The 17,543-nt window shown below is 43.0% G+C and overlaps 1 protein-coding gene across 2 annotated transcripts in view; it reads left to right on the top strand.

Annotated features, from left to right (window-relative positions):
* cdh24b (cadherin 24, type 2b) overlaps positions 1-17,543 on the top strand; it is a 160,530-nt gene that overhangs the window by 116,294 nt on the left and 26,693 nt on the right. For both annotated transcript variants that reach the window (XM_085253247.1, XM_085253248.1), the window contains exon 6: positions 12,936-13,117. In XM_085253247.1, coding sequence (XP_085109373.1) covers positions 12,936-13,117 — 182 coding nt within the window. The remainder of the gene's footprint in view (positions 1-12,935; positions 13,118-17,543) is intronic.

Here is a 17,543-nt window from a genome sequence, read left to right on the forward strand (position 1 = left end):
TTAAAGAATGGAGAACACAAAATTGGTCCAAAAACCTCTCATGTTCAGCTGTTTTTTTGTAAAAAGATAACAATGTTAGCCTTTTCTGCAGCTATAGGGAATATATGGTATCACTCTTGGCTGGAAGCAGTGCTTAAACAATGGAAAAAACACAAACTTTGTCCAAAAACCTCTCATGTTTAACTGTTTTCCACTTTTTCTTTGGTCATTTTAGCCTTTTTGCCCAGGGTGAAGGGAGCATCTGCCATCAAACAAGAAGACAGCCGCATGTGACTACGACGGTGTTTGCTAGTTCACCTTACATGCATTAATTTAATAACGTGGTTAGCCTACTCAACGTAAATTACACACGGACAACATTAAGCTACTCACGCAGAAAAGAACGGCTGCTGCTGCCATCATCATCCTCATCATTTCTGCTACACTGGCAGGGCTAGGGGCCAGGACTCTACTCTTCGGGTTATTGGGGGGTGTTGCTAACTCCGGGTCCGATAACAGGCAACCCACCCGCAGTAGATGTGCCTGGTGTGAGGTCTTGCAGCAAGCTATCAAACACGGCGCATTTCTCGGCTTTTAACAAAATGCTATACGTCGCCAGGTGTTTCATCAGATTCGAGGAGTTACCTCTTTTGCACCGTATCACCTTAAAGCACTTGTTACAGGCTGCTGAGTTTGCATCTTTTGCTGTGAAGTACAGCCAGATTTGACCGCTTTGCCTTGGGCATTTTTAATCTGTAGCTCTGCTCTAAAAGAACGTACGTACCTGGGCCCGCCTACTATCCTTGGAAAGGTAAAATGATTGGCTAGAATCCAAAGTGTATGACATTTCAGGAAAAAAAGCACCGAAATAAAGCACCGAAATGTGCGCTGGTTTTCGGTCTGGTTACTACCGTTTATGTCTGGCACCGGATACCGGTACCCATCCCTAGTTATGATGTGATATGAAAACTTGCTTTGTTAAGGAAACCTACCTAGCTCAAACTTTGATTAACAGCCTAATGCTTCAACCACAGTAGGTAAAAACAGGTAAAAACAATGGTTGGACACTGCCAAAATTACTGCGACTACAGGTTTGTTGTGTGCAGGGTTTTTTTTCTGAATCCAACTTTCTTGCAACATTTTGGGAAGGCTCCATGTTTCTTGTTTCAACACATCAGTGCCCTCGTGCACAAAGGGGGGTCTATACAGAAAGAATCTTCACAGGTTGATGGGAAAGAGTCCTGACCTCAGCTACTTCTTGCAGTCTTGTTACCTCTGAATGGCTCCTTTGAAGATGGGGACCAGGTTTGCAACTACTCACGGTCAGCCACCATCTTCAAAGAGACTTTGGTGCATTAAGATGACAAAACAGCAACAAGACAGAGTCGGTCTGCCATCAGTTTGTGATTGAAGGAGTCAAATTGGCAATTACATGCAACCTATTTCTGATGACATTCCAAATATATACACAGAAATACACATAAAGTACTCACAGTGAGAGTCCAGCCAGAAACTCACAGATTTAAAAGAGAAATTCATAACATTCCTCCACAAATAGTGACGTGGTTGCTGCAGGGTGGTGATTTAACTCCAAAACGACATAGGCACTTAAATTTGAAATGAGTTGGGTTTTTAAAATCCAAGATAAATCTTTTTTGTAAAAACATTAACCTGATCACGCTCTTTCTTCTTCATCATAGGAGAGGACAGCTCCAATTTGAATTTGTTGAATTATTGGCCCGCCGTTTCGTTTTTGTGTTATTAAGCAACAGGAAGCTTGACGTTTAAATCATCGCGCACCGCTTGAAGGGACGTTTTGCCTGCCTGTCACGTCAATGCATTTTAAGCTATCTACTTGTCATGTAACACTTTTGGTCCACATCTCGAAAATAACCTTAATTTGCCAACACAGAGAGCAGAAATTGCATTAGCGATGGTGGCCTGGGCTGGAAAACACTTCTTTTTTTTTTGATGCCAAGGTCAGCAGTTTGACTCTTTGTCCTTGCCAACACAGGTAATGATTTTACTTTTTTATATTTTAACTCCTAAAAAGGAACAGTGAGAGCAGTAAGAGTGAACCAAAGCAGTAAAATTACAGTAAAATTACAGTAAACAGAGGCTAAAATCTCTGCATGCAGAGATGCAGGAGGTTCCTCAGAACAAGCTACTTCTTTCACAGGTTTTTTGTTCCTTTCTAATAATATGTATATATATATATATGTATGCTAATCAAATGCTCATTATCAGAACATCGAACAACACCCTGTTTCACGCTTCATATGTCACTGTTGACTTTTTCAGTAACAAACCACAACAACGATCTTTCCCTAAACCTAAACAGGCTGTTTGTGCAACTGTGACAAATATAATCAACACAAAAGCAATAAATGAAAGAGAAACACGTTTCAGCATTTTGAGACTTTTTGAGGCGGAAATACTAATTAACAGTGTCTCTCAGTTATGTTGATGAAACAAAATAAGGGCAGAACTGCGTTTTCCCCTCTCAGAACATGTTTGCTCTTTCCATTCAGAGTGTAAATGTCATTTTGATGAGACGGAGTTGCGAGAAAAGTTTCCTTTTACATGATTTGAATCGTTTGCACTTCATTGCTTTCGACAATGAAGATCCATTTAATTTTCAAAATAAAATAATGTAGGGAATTTGGGAGAGAAAAATGACTGCGTAGTCATGTAGACATAGTTACATTCTGGTATGTAAAGAGTGATGCGTATTAAGACACTGTGGGAGGTCATGTAACTGGGAGTTCTTTTTAGCACTTTAAATTGATCTTAAATCAATCGACTATTTATTTTTTCTATAACAAAGCTGTTAGTCTATATATTATAGTAAGTACATTGGAAAGAGCTATCACATCAGGTATATCACAGATATCAGCTGTGTGAAGCACTCCTTGAAAGAATCTTGAGTAAACTCTGGAAGATGGAGAGAGAGAGGCAGAGGAAGCAATTGTTCACCGGGAGGTAAATGAAGGAAAGTATAAAAGTGGGTAAAGAGCAGCTTGGAGAGCAGCATATGGCAATGGGGCCAGTTCATGGCCCTTTAGAGCCATAAGGCCAGCAGTGAGCTTAATGCGTCTGTCACATTTACTGCTTGTTATGTGTGCAGAGAAAAGTCTGTGGTGCTAGCTAACAGCTAACCACTATTTAACCATGAAAAAAAACCAACTTCCTTTTGAATTTCTGTGAAGCTGTTTCATTTGTGCCGTTATATAATCTCCACTGAGAATCTCCCAGACCATTACAGCAGCGGGCGCAGAAGAACTGCGCAAATAAGCTAATATTAAACGAGTGCCGTCGAGGTGCAGGATTCCAATCAGAAGGAATTAACACGGTCTAACCAGGTAGGTGTGGAGATCATAGCTAAGAAAAAAATATATTACTTTGAAAGGCAGCTCAGTGAAAAATGGGAAAGTGTTTGATTCACTGTGGTTTCATCTTGATCAAGAAAGAGTTTGCTCTAATCTCATCAAATCCATCTTGGCTGCTGTGTTTTTAGAGAATTTCTTTCCTCTCTGTGTTACTGTGGCTTTACAATGTTGAGTCTTAATTTGACAACTCTTTGTCAAATGACAGGGTCATTAATTTAATTTTTTTATTTTACCCCTGCCGAATCTGTAGCTTTAAATATTTTAATATGTGATCTAAGGTTACATTTCCCCTGACTGATTGAGTTGAGTCTGAAACAGCCCTGAATAACTTATCTCGCAGATAGATGACACAGAGAGGGTGACTCCTTGTTCTGTCACTGCTAATTTGCAGCGCTGTTCATTTTATGCAGAAAAGAGTTTCCATCTGTCCCTTCAGACAACAAAGTAGTGAAGTGGGAGCAACGTCAAGACAAAAAGGAAATTCGTCAAAGGCATTTTGTATATGAACCAACTGTTATAAATCCACACAACTTCAGTTATTTAGTAAATCATCCACATTTAAGTGATGAAAATATATTGCATGCATTACTGCTGGACAAGCATTTGGATAGTTTTTACTTTTTACCTATATTGTTGTTGCAACAGTAATAATGTTCTGAGTGTGGACCTAAATAAATACAAAGGACCACAAATACAAAGAAAAAAAGCAACAATTACAGCCTCAGTTTTGAGCTTTTGCAGTCCCTTACTGCGTTCCTGAGGGTGACAGCTGGAACAGGTGATGTGAAGGACGCATCCCACCCAGCATGGCGCCTGTTCCAGATGTTGCCCTCAGGAAGGTGGTACGGAACAACAAACACTAAAACAAACAGACTGAAGAACAGCAGATATCCCAGGGCTGTTGCAATAATTCATAATAAACAATAGATGACATTGGTATGTCACCTTTTCACTAACCTGTACAATCTTCAGCTTGTGCATTTAGTAATGGTTCAAGCACGCGCACACACACACACACACACACACACAGATAGATAGCTGTACATATCTATTTGTTTATATTTTTGTACTGTTTGTACTGCGTTTACAGGTAATTCTTTTTATTTGTATTTTTTCCAGAATAGTTAGATTGCTTTCTTTGCACTGACTGGGACAGCAAATAATTTTATTGTGTGTTTTTCACAATGACAGTGAAAGAATAACTTCCTGCGAACTTCAATCACTAAGGAAATAATGCAGTGTTCGTTGCTCTGGGTGAAATGAATAATAAAGAGGGTGGGGCACCAAAAACCTCAGTGTAACTGTAACTTGGTTGGTTGAGAGGAGGGTGGATTGATCGAAATATCGATAGTACTAATACCAATGCTGGTACTGTTGTGGGACTGATACAACCTCAATAGGATCAATACTTTGTTTCTGTCTTCTGTTTTGTTTTTTGATGAAAATACACCACAGACATACACTATGAAAAATGTCAGTGTTGACAGATAGTATCGACCGTCACATCTATTTTTTAATATCTCATAGCACTTAAAAGTGCTTTAGAGAAAGGTACAGTTATAGTCCGGGGCTTCAAGAACACACACAGTTTCAAAACACAAGAAAAACTGGTCCTTTTTTATTGTGTTAACTAATTATTGTCAAAAGTAAAATCACAGTGATTTAGCGGTCATTAAAATGTGTTCAGAATATGCAAACTTATATTGATTTTCATGTTTCTTATAAATGATGACACACTGATTTCCAATTATATGCTACCTATGTAATGTAATTGGTGTCTGTATACTGGACCTCTATTTACTTGGTATCGGATCAGTACCAAAATTGGCAGTACTGCGCATAGTTGCCTGTGGTTTGCATAGAAAAAACTGACTTGTCTGCAAACACTCACTAAATAACCACTCAAAAAAAAAAAAGCAACACAAACTGGAGATGGGGAATGTTCACCTTCAAAGTAAAAGTTGTGCCTTACCACTAACATGTTTTAAAGGACACAGCTTTTACTTTGTAGATGAGTGGTGTGTGGTTTTCCATCCCACTCTTGACAGTTTCACTACCACTTGGCAAATAGTTGCCACGTGCTTGCAGACAAGTTTGTGTGTTCCTTAAAAAACAGGCACAACTGAGGCTATGCTAGCAGCCATAGGAGGCTCTCAGTGCAGCACCGCATATGTCACAATGGCTAGTTTCACCTAGTGACAGCAAGCAACCTCTTGCAACCCCTGACTAACAAGCAAGGGGATACTCATTTTTCCTTGACAACCAGTTGTTGCCAGGTGGTTTCCAACTTATCCCTATGTCTGTGTGACTGGGGGCCTAACTAAGTTAAAAAGAAAAGAAAACATAATCTAGACAAATGCACCAGTTGCACCACAACAAAGGCAACGAAAGTTAGTAGTCAGAGCCAAGGAGCTTACATACATGATGCAGCCACAGCTACATGACAGCTCTCTTAAAAATGTGCTTTCTCTTGCAAATGTTCAAATTCAAAAGGGTCAGTAAATGAAAATGTGCTTGAATGAAGTGAAAAAATTATACTTAAAAAAAGTGTGACGTGTGCTAACCGCCGTGCTTATAGTTGAATGAAACCATAAGCACTCGCAATTAACTATTTATTGCTTTTAATGTTTCATAGCGGCACAGCGAGACAGAAATGCTTCAGCCTGTGGCTTTGCTCGGCCCTTCCAAAACATTTGAGGGTGTAAACCTTATCAAAGCACCATCAAGACCCAGCCTGTGGTGTACCCCGAGGTGATAATCATAAACCCATGAAAAATAAAATACAAGTAAAGAAAATGAGAACTATTTGTGATGAATTGTTTTTTTTTACCTACTGTAAAGCCCACGGAAGGACAAATTAGCTATCCTTCTCATGCATCAGTTACTCAGATACAGGATACATATAGGAATAAAAATATCCTGTGCTTCTGTAACAATGTGCAGTTCAAAACATTTTAAGAATTTAAGAATTGCATCATTTTTTTTCTAATGCTGCTCAAAAATTTGAATCCTTGAATCAGGCTTGTGGCAGCGAAAGAATGTGTTTTCCTCTCAATGCCTCCCAGGAGGTCTTAAGATTTGTGTTACCTGAAAAAGGTGACAAGCTACATGTTTCATGTAGCTCTCAGGGCCCTTTGCCCTCCTTGCAGCATAGGCCAGTGACAAATTCTTGTGGGCTCCAGGTCCACGAGTGTCTTGTGATGTTTCTTGTTGTCTTTCTGAGGGTATGCCTGTGCCATCCCTACCTCTTCTTCCATGGGCAGTAAATCCCAATGCTGGAAGAATAGAAGCATTCTGAGGGCGACTAAGAACTAACAAAGCATGAACACTGGATGGAAATCTCTGCATTTTGCAAAAAACTTGTGCGAAGTCTTGAATAAATGTTCTCTCAGCTTGATACCATTAGTTCAAATTGGTTTGTACTGTGAGAACAGTTGATGTGAGAATAGCTCTACGATATCTTTACAGAAGAAAAGTAAAGCAAACATTTAGAGGCCGCACATGCAGCACATAATGCATCTGTCTGCTGTTTCAGTAGCATTTGTCATATCATCTCCTGCCAAAACTAGTTTCTTCAAAAATGACAATGTTAATCTGTTATTAAATTAGCAACATCATGGTGTTAACTGAAATGTTCTGAAAACACAGTGTACCTTCAGATTTAAGATTGCTGTTTCTGTAACAGGAACAGAGGATCGCAAGTATCCAGTAAGGGTCCTAAGGCTAGACCCCCTATGCTAAGCAAGCCTACCGCAGACATGAGCGAGACAGATAAATATGAAGGCATGCCGGCTCGGACGTCGCCCGGATCAACAAGGTCCGCGTCAGGTGTTGAGGAACCAGGGCACCCTGACGAAAAGTGGGCTACTGGAACAAGAAGGCATCGGTGGGCAAGAGACGAAAACAGGGCGTTGTTGGAATGCTACTATGCAAGTAACCCCGGCGGAAGGGGCTACATGAATAGGATGAGGGACCTATGGATTCTTCGATACCCAACATCCACAATGACGGCGAAACAACTAGTAGCTCAGTGTTCCAACATGCGAAAGAAGGGACTGCTCTCACAGCTAGAGATTGACGAGGTACAACACAAATGCTATGGCAAGGAGGAGTCAGGACGCCAGGTCAGGGGGGAGATATCATCACCCCCACCCGAGATTGGGTACATAGCCCCAAGTGCGATAGGAGAAGAATCGTTGAGTTCGAGAGGAACTGACCTGAAAAATAGGATCATGGCCAAGCTTGAAACCTGGATCCCGCGTAGCCGGTTACCAAGATTACGTGAAGTTCCCTCAGAAGGTCTGCTAGATGATGTTAATGCAGCACTACGGGCAATACCTACAACCACGATTACCGACACTAACAAGCTGATCTACAATACGGCAACAGTGATCAGTGAGATGCTTGGCTACAAGTTGAACAGCGACAAGGGGCAGTACCCTCCATGGAGAAGGAGGCTAGAGGGCAAGATCAAAGTAGCACGGAGGGAGGTTAGCCAACTAACGGAGTTGCAGAAAGGTGCGACAAATAAGGTGCCTAAGAAATACAGCAAGCTGTCCATACCTGAGGCCTTGGAAACTGCCAAGCAAAGACTCACAGCCTTGGCCAGCCGCTTGAGGAGGTACACCAGAGAGATAGAAGGCAGGAGAATAAACCAGCTGTTCTCCACAGAACCAGCAAAGGTGTACTCTCAGTGGCAAGGGAACAATAAGAGAACAGCACCACCAAGGCTGGAGACGGAGCAATACTGGAAGAGCATATGGGAGAAGGATGCAACCCATAACGGCAATGCTCAGTGGCTAGAGGATCTGAGGGCTGACCACAGCGACCTCCCTGAACAGGGTCCAGTAACCATCACAGTGGCAGATATCCAAGAAAGGGTCTCCAGTATGAAGAGTTGGACAGCACCAGGGCCCGACATGGTTCACGCCTACTGGCTGAAGAAGCTGACTGCACTCCACGAGCGTCTGGCAGCACAAATGAACCAGCTGCTAGTTAACAAGAGACACCCGGAATGGCTAACTGAAGGCCGGACGGTCCTGATCCCCAAGGACCCCAAGAAGGGACCGGTCCCCTCCAACTACCGACCAATAACCTGCCTCAGTACTACATGGAAGCTCCTGTCAGGCATCATATCGGCTAAGATGAACAGGCACATGGGTCAATACATGAGCGGGACACAGAAAGGAATTGGCAAGAATACCAGAGGCGCAAAACACCAGCTACTGGTAGACAGAACAATCAGCCGAGACTGCAAGACCAGACTGACCAACCTGTGCACTGCCTGGATTGATTACAAGAAGGCCTATGACTCAATGCCCCACAGCTGGATACTGGAATGCCTAGAATTGTACAAGATCAATGGGACCCTAAGAGCCTTCATCAGGAACTCAATGGGGATGTGGCGTACAACACTAGAGGCCAACTCCAAGCCCATAGCACAAGTCACCATCAAGTGCGGGATCTACCAAGGAGATGCTCTGTCCCCACTGCTGTTCTGCATAGGCCTGAACCCCCTCAGTGAGATCATTAACAAGACTGGCTACGGATACCGACTACAGAACGGAGCAGTTGTCAGCCACCTCCTGTACATGGATGACATCAAGCTGTATGCCAAGAGTGAACGAGACATCGATTCACTGATCCACACTACCAGGCTATACAGCAATGACATTGGAATGTCGTTCGGACTGGAGAAGTGTAGTCGGATGGTAACAAAGAGAGGGAAGGTAGTCAGAACTGAGGGGATTGAACTACCAGAAGGCAACATTGCAGACATAGAGGACAGTTACAAGTACTTGGGGATCCCACAGGCGAATGGGAACCATGAAGAGGCCGCTAGAAAAGCTGCAACCACCAAGTACCTGCAGAGGGTCAGGCAAGTCCTGAGGAGTCAGCTGAATGGTAAGAACAAGATCCGGGCCATCAACACGTACGCCCTGCCCGTGATCAGGTACCCTGCTGGGGTAATAGGCTGGCCAAAGGAGGAGATAGAAGCCACTGACATAAAGACAAGAAAGCTCCTTACCATGCATGGAGGGTTTCACCCCAAATCCAGCACCCTGAGGCTGTACGCTAAGCGGAAGGAAGGGGGCCGGGGACTGGTGAGTGTCAGCACCACAGTCCAGGATGAGACAACGAACATCCAAGAATACATTAGGAAGATGGCCCCAACTGACCGAGTGCTCAGTGAATACCTCAGGCAGCAGAAACCCAAGAAAGAGGAGGGAGACGAGGAACCATCATGAAAGGACAGGCCCCTGCACGGTATGTACCACCGGCAGATAGAGGAGGTGGCTGATATCCAGAAATCCTACCAGTGGCTGGACAAAGCTGGACTCAAAGACAGCACAGAGGCACTAATCATGGCAGCACAAGAACAAGCTCTGAGCACAAGATCCATAGAGGCTGGGGTCTATCACACCAGGCAAGACCCCAGGTGCAGGCTGTGTAAAGATGCCCCAGAGACAATCCAGCACATAACAGCAGGGTGCAAGATGCTAGCAGGCAAGGCATACATGGAACGCCATAACCAAGTGGCCGGCATAGTGTACAGGAACATCTGTGCCGAGTATAACCTGGAAGTCCCGAGGTCAAAATGGGAGATGCCCCCAAGGGTGGTGGAGAATGACCGAGCTAAGATCCTGTGGGACTTCCAGATACAGACGGACAAAATGGTGGTGGCTAACCAACCGGACATAGTGGTGGTAGACAAACAGAAGAAGACGGCCGTAGTGATCGATGTAGCGGTTCCGAATGACAGCAATATCAGGAAGAAGGAACACGAGAAGCTGGAGAAATACCAAGGGCTCAGAGAAGAGCTCAAGAGGATGTGGAGGGTGAAGGTAACGGTGGTCCCCGTGGTAATCGGAGCACTAGGTGCGGTGACTCCCAAGCTAGGCGAGTGGCTCCAGCAGATCCCAGGAACAACATCGGAGATCTCTGTCCAGAAGAGCGCAGTCCTGGGAACAGCTAAGGTACTGCGCAGGACCCTCAAGCTCCCAGGCCTCTGGTAGAGGACCCGAGCTTGAAGGAGAGATATATATGAGCGAGACAGATAAATATGAAGGCATGCCGGCTCGGACGTCGCCCGGATCAACAAGGTCCGCGTCAGGTGTTGAGGAACCAGGGCACCCTGACGAAAAGTGGGCTACTGGAACAAGAAGGCATCGGTGGGCAAGGGACGAAAACAGGGCGTTGTTGGAATGCTACTACGCAAGTAACCCCGGCGGAAGGGGCTACATGAATAGGATGAGGGACCTATGGATTCTTCGATATATATATATATATAAAATTAAATATTTTAAGAGTGTCTTAGGATTGATAATGAATGCAGCTGCTCGTCTCCTTACTGAGCGGCGTGTCTCTATTACCCCTGTCCTTGCTGATCTGCATTGGCTTCCCGTTAAGTATCGCATTCAATTCAAAATCCTGCTGCTCACCTTCTGAATTATTAACAATATAGCGCCAAGCTACCTCATTGAGCTACTTAGATTATACACCCCTACTAGAGCACTAAGATCATCTTCCCAGTCACTCTTGGTACTGCCGAGACCCCGGCTGAAGACTAGAGGTGACCGCACGTTTGCCTTGGCTGCACCCGATCTATGGAATAACCTCCCCATCGCTATACGCAAGTCCGATTCCATTCAATCCTTCAAATCGCGGTTAAAAACCCACTTATTTAGCCTCGCCTTTTCTACCAGTTAAAGCTTGCTTGTTAGTTAGCTTAATGCTTATTCTTATCTTTGGTTTATTCTTAATTATTTTTAATCATTTTAAAATTTTTGACTGTTTTATCCCTTACACTTATTGCTCTTTTATGCTTTTATATGCATTTCTTTTGCTTTTGTTTTTTAATGCCATCTAACCTGCTAGCATGTTTTGGTACCTTGCCGTAGCCCTCAGCCTTCCCTCTTACTTCATCTTACCCTCTTACATGTTAAGGGGCGACTGTGGCTATGGGGCAACCGTGGCTCAGGGGGTTGGGAAGCGTATCTGTAACCGGAAGGTCGCCGGTTCGATCCCTGGGCTCTCTGTCCTGGTTGTTGTGTCCTTGGGCAAGACACTTTACCCTACCGCCTACTGGTGTTGGCCAGAGGGGACGATGGCGCGATATGGCAGCCTCGCTTCTGTCAGTCTGCCCCAGGGCAGCTGTGGCTACAACCGTAGCTGCCTCCACCAGTGTGTGAATGTGAGAGTGAATGAATAGTGGCATTGTAAAGCGCTTTGGGTGCCTTGAAAAGCGCTATATAAATCCAATCCATCATTATTATTAAGCACTTTGGTACACCATTGGTTTTAAATGTGCTATATGAATAAAGTTTGTTGTTGTTGCTGTTGTTATAAAACCAACTTAAACCTTGTTATATTTGCATCAACTTATCTCAGAGAAGCTTTGTTGTTGAGGTTTCACAAGCCTGTTTTATCTGACTTTAACTTGGAGGACTTGTTGGAGGGAGAGTACTGCAATTACTAGTACGGAAGCCCACATTACAGATTTGATATTAAGAGACTTGGAAAGACAACAAACACGGTGAGAAATAACGTTGGTTTCCATGGATAAAAGACTTTGATGTCTGTAATCCCGATCCACAAAGTCACATAACCTCACAAGTTTGTCTCACTGTGATGTTGTCAAATTTGCCGAATTCTTCAGATTGCGTGTTGTGGGACCAGACACTTGTCAGGGGTGGGCTATCTTTTATTCCGTCAGCCGGTGTGTTTGTGTGATGTTGTTCTCGCTCACATTTACAGGTCTATCTGATTCCTTTAGCTTTAGCTGAGCTGATAACAGCTCTGTTGTGTGCCAAATGGTGATATCTTACCTTTTCCCTTCACTCACTTTCTATCTCCCCTACCTCACTTATTCTTGTCGGTGGCCACTGTGTGCGTGCTAGGACAAAGGTGCTATTTGAATTTAAGTGCATGTGCGTCTGCTTTTTCTATAGAAATATCAGTTTTTTGGGTCCTCCATGCTTTTATCACATACCGGTAGGTGTGCCCGATGGATGAGAAGAGGAACATATTATGTAAACTGCAAAGCCAGCAAAAGGACTGATAATGTGCTGCTTTAATGGGCTGACAGCTAAACATAAACCAGCACACATGAACGAGCCTGTTATCTTGATTAATATGTCTCAGCAGAAGGAATGAATGGACAACTCAGAGAGCCAGAGCAGCTTCTCTTAACCGTCTCTTAATCTTTTCTTTTTCTTTATCTCCTTAAACCCTTCTGTTTTTTTAAATCTTAGGCTCTTTTAATTTAGTTTTTTTTAACAGTAGGTTTTCTGGCCATATTCTACCTGTCTTTTAATAATATCTGTGCGGAGCGCTCAAATGCACACTCTGCTTTTATCTCTCTCCTTCATTCTCTCACTTCTTTTAATTTAAACGCTGCCTTATCGCAGCAAAATGTTGTAAATATTGGCTCAGCGCAGGTGGGGAACAACAATTTGAATACACTTCAAAAGACAAAATTAAATGTTTAACTGACAAATGAAGCGTATCAGAGCTAATGAAATGACAGTGCTCCTCTAATATGTGCCGTTGCGTGTCTCTCCCCAGGTATGTGGTCCTTCTCCGTTTCCGAGCTGGCCATCCCGGGCGCTGAGATAGGACGCATCTCCGCAATGGACGCTGACCTGGGTGAGAACGCCAAGCTGGAATATACCATCCTGGAGGGGGAGAGCGGGGACACGTTCAATATCACCGGACTGAACCAAGAGGCGGTCATCACGCTCAACAAGGTGAATGAAGGATGACAGAGAATGAGGGGTGGACAGATGGAGGGAGATATTGATGAAAGAGTGGGCAGGAGAGGAGGGAAGGGTTTCGTAAAGGTTACCACAGATAGTGGCTGAGGAGGAGAAAACCAGAGCTAGAAGAATGAGCAGTAAAAGAGCGCACATATGGAGTCATTTTGTAAAGGTAAAAGGCAGCAAAGGAGACAGGAAACAGATGATGAGGGGGAGGACAGACGATGACACGGGTAGTGTAGGCCGGTCTGTGGAGAACAGTTTTGTTTTGCCTATGAGTCGAAGCACAGCTAACAACATGCTGCCTAAGCCTATTAACCTGGAATTACCTGGAACTAAACAATAATGCTATATAAACTCACACAATTCATCACTGAACAGCCCTTTCAGCGAGGACTTTAATACAGCTGAGCTGCATTCTTCTTACCTGTTTTCCTTATTTGTCTCCCGTCGAGGAAGAGTGTATTGTTGGGTTTTTTGACAAATGAATCTCCAGCTTGATTCCACTCACTGCGAATCAGCCTCTTTTTATCAGCACGTCCTTCTGTTTAAAGCAAACATAATGAAATATCTCCGCAAAACTCAATCCAAAGCGTGACACATCCAAATGCAAATGCTTGCAGAGTTGGCAGAGTTGAGTGTCATTTTTTCGAGGTGGTTTGTCTCCGGCCTTTTAGCACATCCTTGCATGAATTGCAGAGCATTTGCATGTACAAGAGAATCAATAAGGCTCTGGCTTTCTATTTTGAGTTCAGTTGGAAAAATGCTATCATGCACAAATGATAGAACAGATCATTAGCCATGCAAATGCAGTCTATATGGATGTCATTTAAATATCTTGCCCTGTGACAGCTGGGATGTGCTCCAGCCCACCGCCGACCCTAAAACTGGATAATCGGAAGAGAATGGATGGATGTATATTGTGATATACTATAAAAAATCATGGTTTGTGTTAAAATAGCTGTATTAACTGCATATCACAGCACAAGCCTCTCCTTCATTTTCTTGGTTATCAGGGTGATGAGTCGTGTAACCAGCGTGAATCCTACCACATCTGATTTTTGATTGGTTACATGAAATTAAGCCACAGCGATGCCACAGATACATTTGAAAAAAGAGATATTTTATTTTATTAACAAAAAGGAACCCAGTTGTCTACATAGACGCCATTCATCAACTTAAGTTGATGCTGGTGTTCATTTTTGTAAATGATGGTCTTATTTACAGAATAAATTAGATAATAAAGCAGGGTTTGCCTTAGCGGATGGTTAGCTTGTGATTGTCTAGACATCACTGTATGAACATGCTGTCTTTGGTTTATCAGTCAGAACCATCTCTCACTCAGGGATTCATGGTTCATGTCTGCTTTAATAAAAATGGGATTGCAACAGCCAAAAATGATCAAGTTGAGGCTTTAAAATGAGAGGTTGCAGTTGTTACATCTATTCTTTATATACAGTCTCCTTTTTAACCCCAGCAAGAATCCTTCCCAGATGTTTTTTTTTAATGCAGGCTGCAGATGGATATATCCCTTTAGTGTATCCGTATGAGGATACAAGGCACAGGATACAGCAACTTGCCATATGCATTTTAAAAATATACTTTTTATTGTCCTGTGTTTATGGATTTCCAAGCATGTATTGGCAACTGGGACGGTTGCAGTTCCCTCTGGCACTATTCAACATCAACACTACCACATGGTTGAAGGGTGTTTCTTCCATCTGTCTTAAAATTTTTATTTACTGTCCATTAAAAAGGCTGACACAGATATATCAACAAACAGCTCACTTCTGCTGATATATCAGCATGTCTGAGTAACTGCTGATCCAGTGAGAGAGAGGCCAGAGGCGAATGGCCAGACTGCTTCAAGCTGATAGGAAGGCATCAGTAACTCAAATAACCAAGGTACGCAGAAGATGATCTCAGTAGTTTACTATTTAGTAAAGAAATTAAATTACTACTAATAATAATACAAACAGCAATGCTCTTTTTAATTGTACATAATGCAAAACAAATTCCATATACAGGCAGCTATAGTACATGCTATGACTCATTGTATGCTCAGACTGTCTGTGTGTCTCTCTTTCAGAATGACTGACAGAGCACTTCTACACTAAATAGGGCTCAATTAGTTCCATCTATTAAAACTGCATAGGCAGAAATGGGTGCTTTTGACTGCGATCCCCCAGGACCCCAGTACATTTGAATGTTTAAAAAAGCACTAGTCACAGCAGATAGCAGGAAACAATGAGTCACAAACTGATTGGCCAAATAGTGACAAACTGGAGCAATAGATCAAAGCATTTCTAAGATGTGACAGACATTTTGCCTCTGGGGTCTGTGAGAACCCCCGTCACCAGGATGAGGTTTTTGTTTGGTTGTAGCATGTTTGACTTTATGGTAGCGCTAAAGCTATTTCTTCAAAATTTGTCACACTCCTCAGCCAACCTGGTGAGTTCTATGCCAGAGTGCTGGAGAGGAGAATCCATCTTTTAGCTGGACAATGCGGTTTTCTTTCTGGTCGTGAATTGCTGGACCAACTTTTAATCCTCTCGAGGATATTGGAGGATGCGTGAGAGTGGGCTCATAATACTTGGCCAGTTATTCCACTGTATCCCTTTGGGAAGTTCCCTTATGGGAGCTTGGTTTGTATTTGCTGGGAGTAAATTAGAATTTTTATATTTTAGATAACTGGATGTAAAAGTCTGCACACTTTGTGCCATTAAATTCCATGAAAAATCTTTGCAAATGCACACGAAGCTTCTGAAACCTTTTCACGTCGTTTTTGGGAAATGCAAACTGAAATCTGGCTAAATCTGCAGAAAAAACAACAACAAAACAGAAAAAAAAGCTATTTGTATTCAAAAATTGATGTTGTTTTTATTTTTGCTGGTGAGTGCCTGACTGCACAAATGCTTTGGTTGGTGTACTGGAAGCCATGCAGGTGTGCATACCGGTGTATGCATGCGCATGTAAACACTTGAAATTTCTGTGAATTTATCATTGTGTCAGTTCTCAGCCTTGGGTTTGCAGGATTCGTTAAAAACAATCCGCACCCAGAGGTGGCGTGTAGAGCAGGATTTCCAAGTTCCTTTGAAGAGACGCGCCGAGGTAGAGCAAGGACTGGATACGGTGAGAGGTGCAAGAGAAAGAAATCTAAGCCAAGGACCTGAGAACAAGGCGAAAGAGTGCGGGTGAAGAAGGAAAGAAACGATGGGAGAGCTGAAGGAGGAATGTTAAATTGAGGTCTTGCGAGGCGGTGACAGCAGAGAGTGCGGTATAACAAGGGGGTTAGAGTAAGAAGCGACCGAGAGAGATGCGCAAAGAGACAGGGAGAGAGACACAGTGACAGCCATGGAGAAATTAGCTCAGCTATAGGCTGCGAAGCACAGGAGGTTAGAAATACCCATCCGGAGAGACAAGCAGACAAAAAAAGCTGAAAAAAATAAATAATAAAAAAGAGAGGTACAGTTATTAGGAGAGGGGGAGACAGCATGGCGACAATAAGACAGACTGAAGAAGAGTTGGGGAGAATAGGTGAGCATCAGCATGTGGTGAATGGTGAAAATCACATGTAAACAATTACACTAAAGACCTCCCACCTCCAGCATTAGCTGCGCTGGATTCAGCCACAGACGCAAGGCAAAAAAAGTACAATTAATATTTCAACATGGCCTCCTCTGCGCTGCTTTACTCTCTCTGCAAAGGCACCAGATAAATAGATTAGAATAGATTAGAGCAGGCTTGCTGTTCCAGTTAAATAAAACTGGATAATCACAGGTTACATGTGGATCAATTCTGAATGCTTACAAAGTGGAACATATATTGAATATTTACAGATGCTGCAAGGCACAATTTCCTGAGTATTTACAACAAGCTGTAGCCCCAGCAGTATTGGGATTTAGGTGGGGGGTAAAGGTGGGTGTGTTACACAAACTGTATGTGAATTTAAAATAATCTGACTTCAGTAGGTTAAAAGGATTTAGCCTTTCAGGGAATTCATGCATAACTAATGGAAATCATGTATGATTGGCTACGATTAATAGAATTAAACAAACAAAGCATAAAATTAGCGCTAAGCTCCCCCTCAGTTTATACTTCATGAAACAAACAAAAATAAATAAAACAAAATGTGTGTGTGTGTGTGTGTTTTCAAGCGTGCGTATGTTTGGGTTGCGTTAATAATGACTCATATGCCCTGCTGTCCGTTTCCCAGAGTCATAAGGCTTTCACAGTGTGAAGAATTTAAACAGAGGAGTGAGATGATCTGTGCGCCTCCGGAGAAAGAAGGATTTCCAAGTGGAACAATTTGTGTTGCCACAGAGCCGGCCTTGACCTCGCTGGTCATCTCGCTGCTGTGGGCTGAATCTCTTTAACCGCTGATCTACGGCGTGCATTCTCTCACAGGCAGAGATAC

Source organism: Mchenga conophoros, linkage group LG18 (assembly GCF_057382185.1).
Source record: "Mchenga conophoros isolate Kocher_MC1m ecotype Shallow Benthic linkage group LG18, M_conophoros_male_GT1.1, whole genome shotgun sequence".
Lineage (NCBI taxonomy): Eukaryota > Metazoa > Chordata > Actinopteri > Cichliformes > Cichlidae > Mchenga > Mchenga conophoros.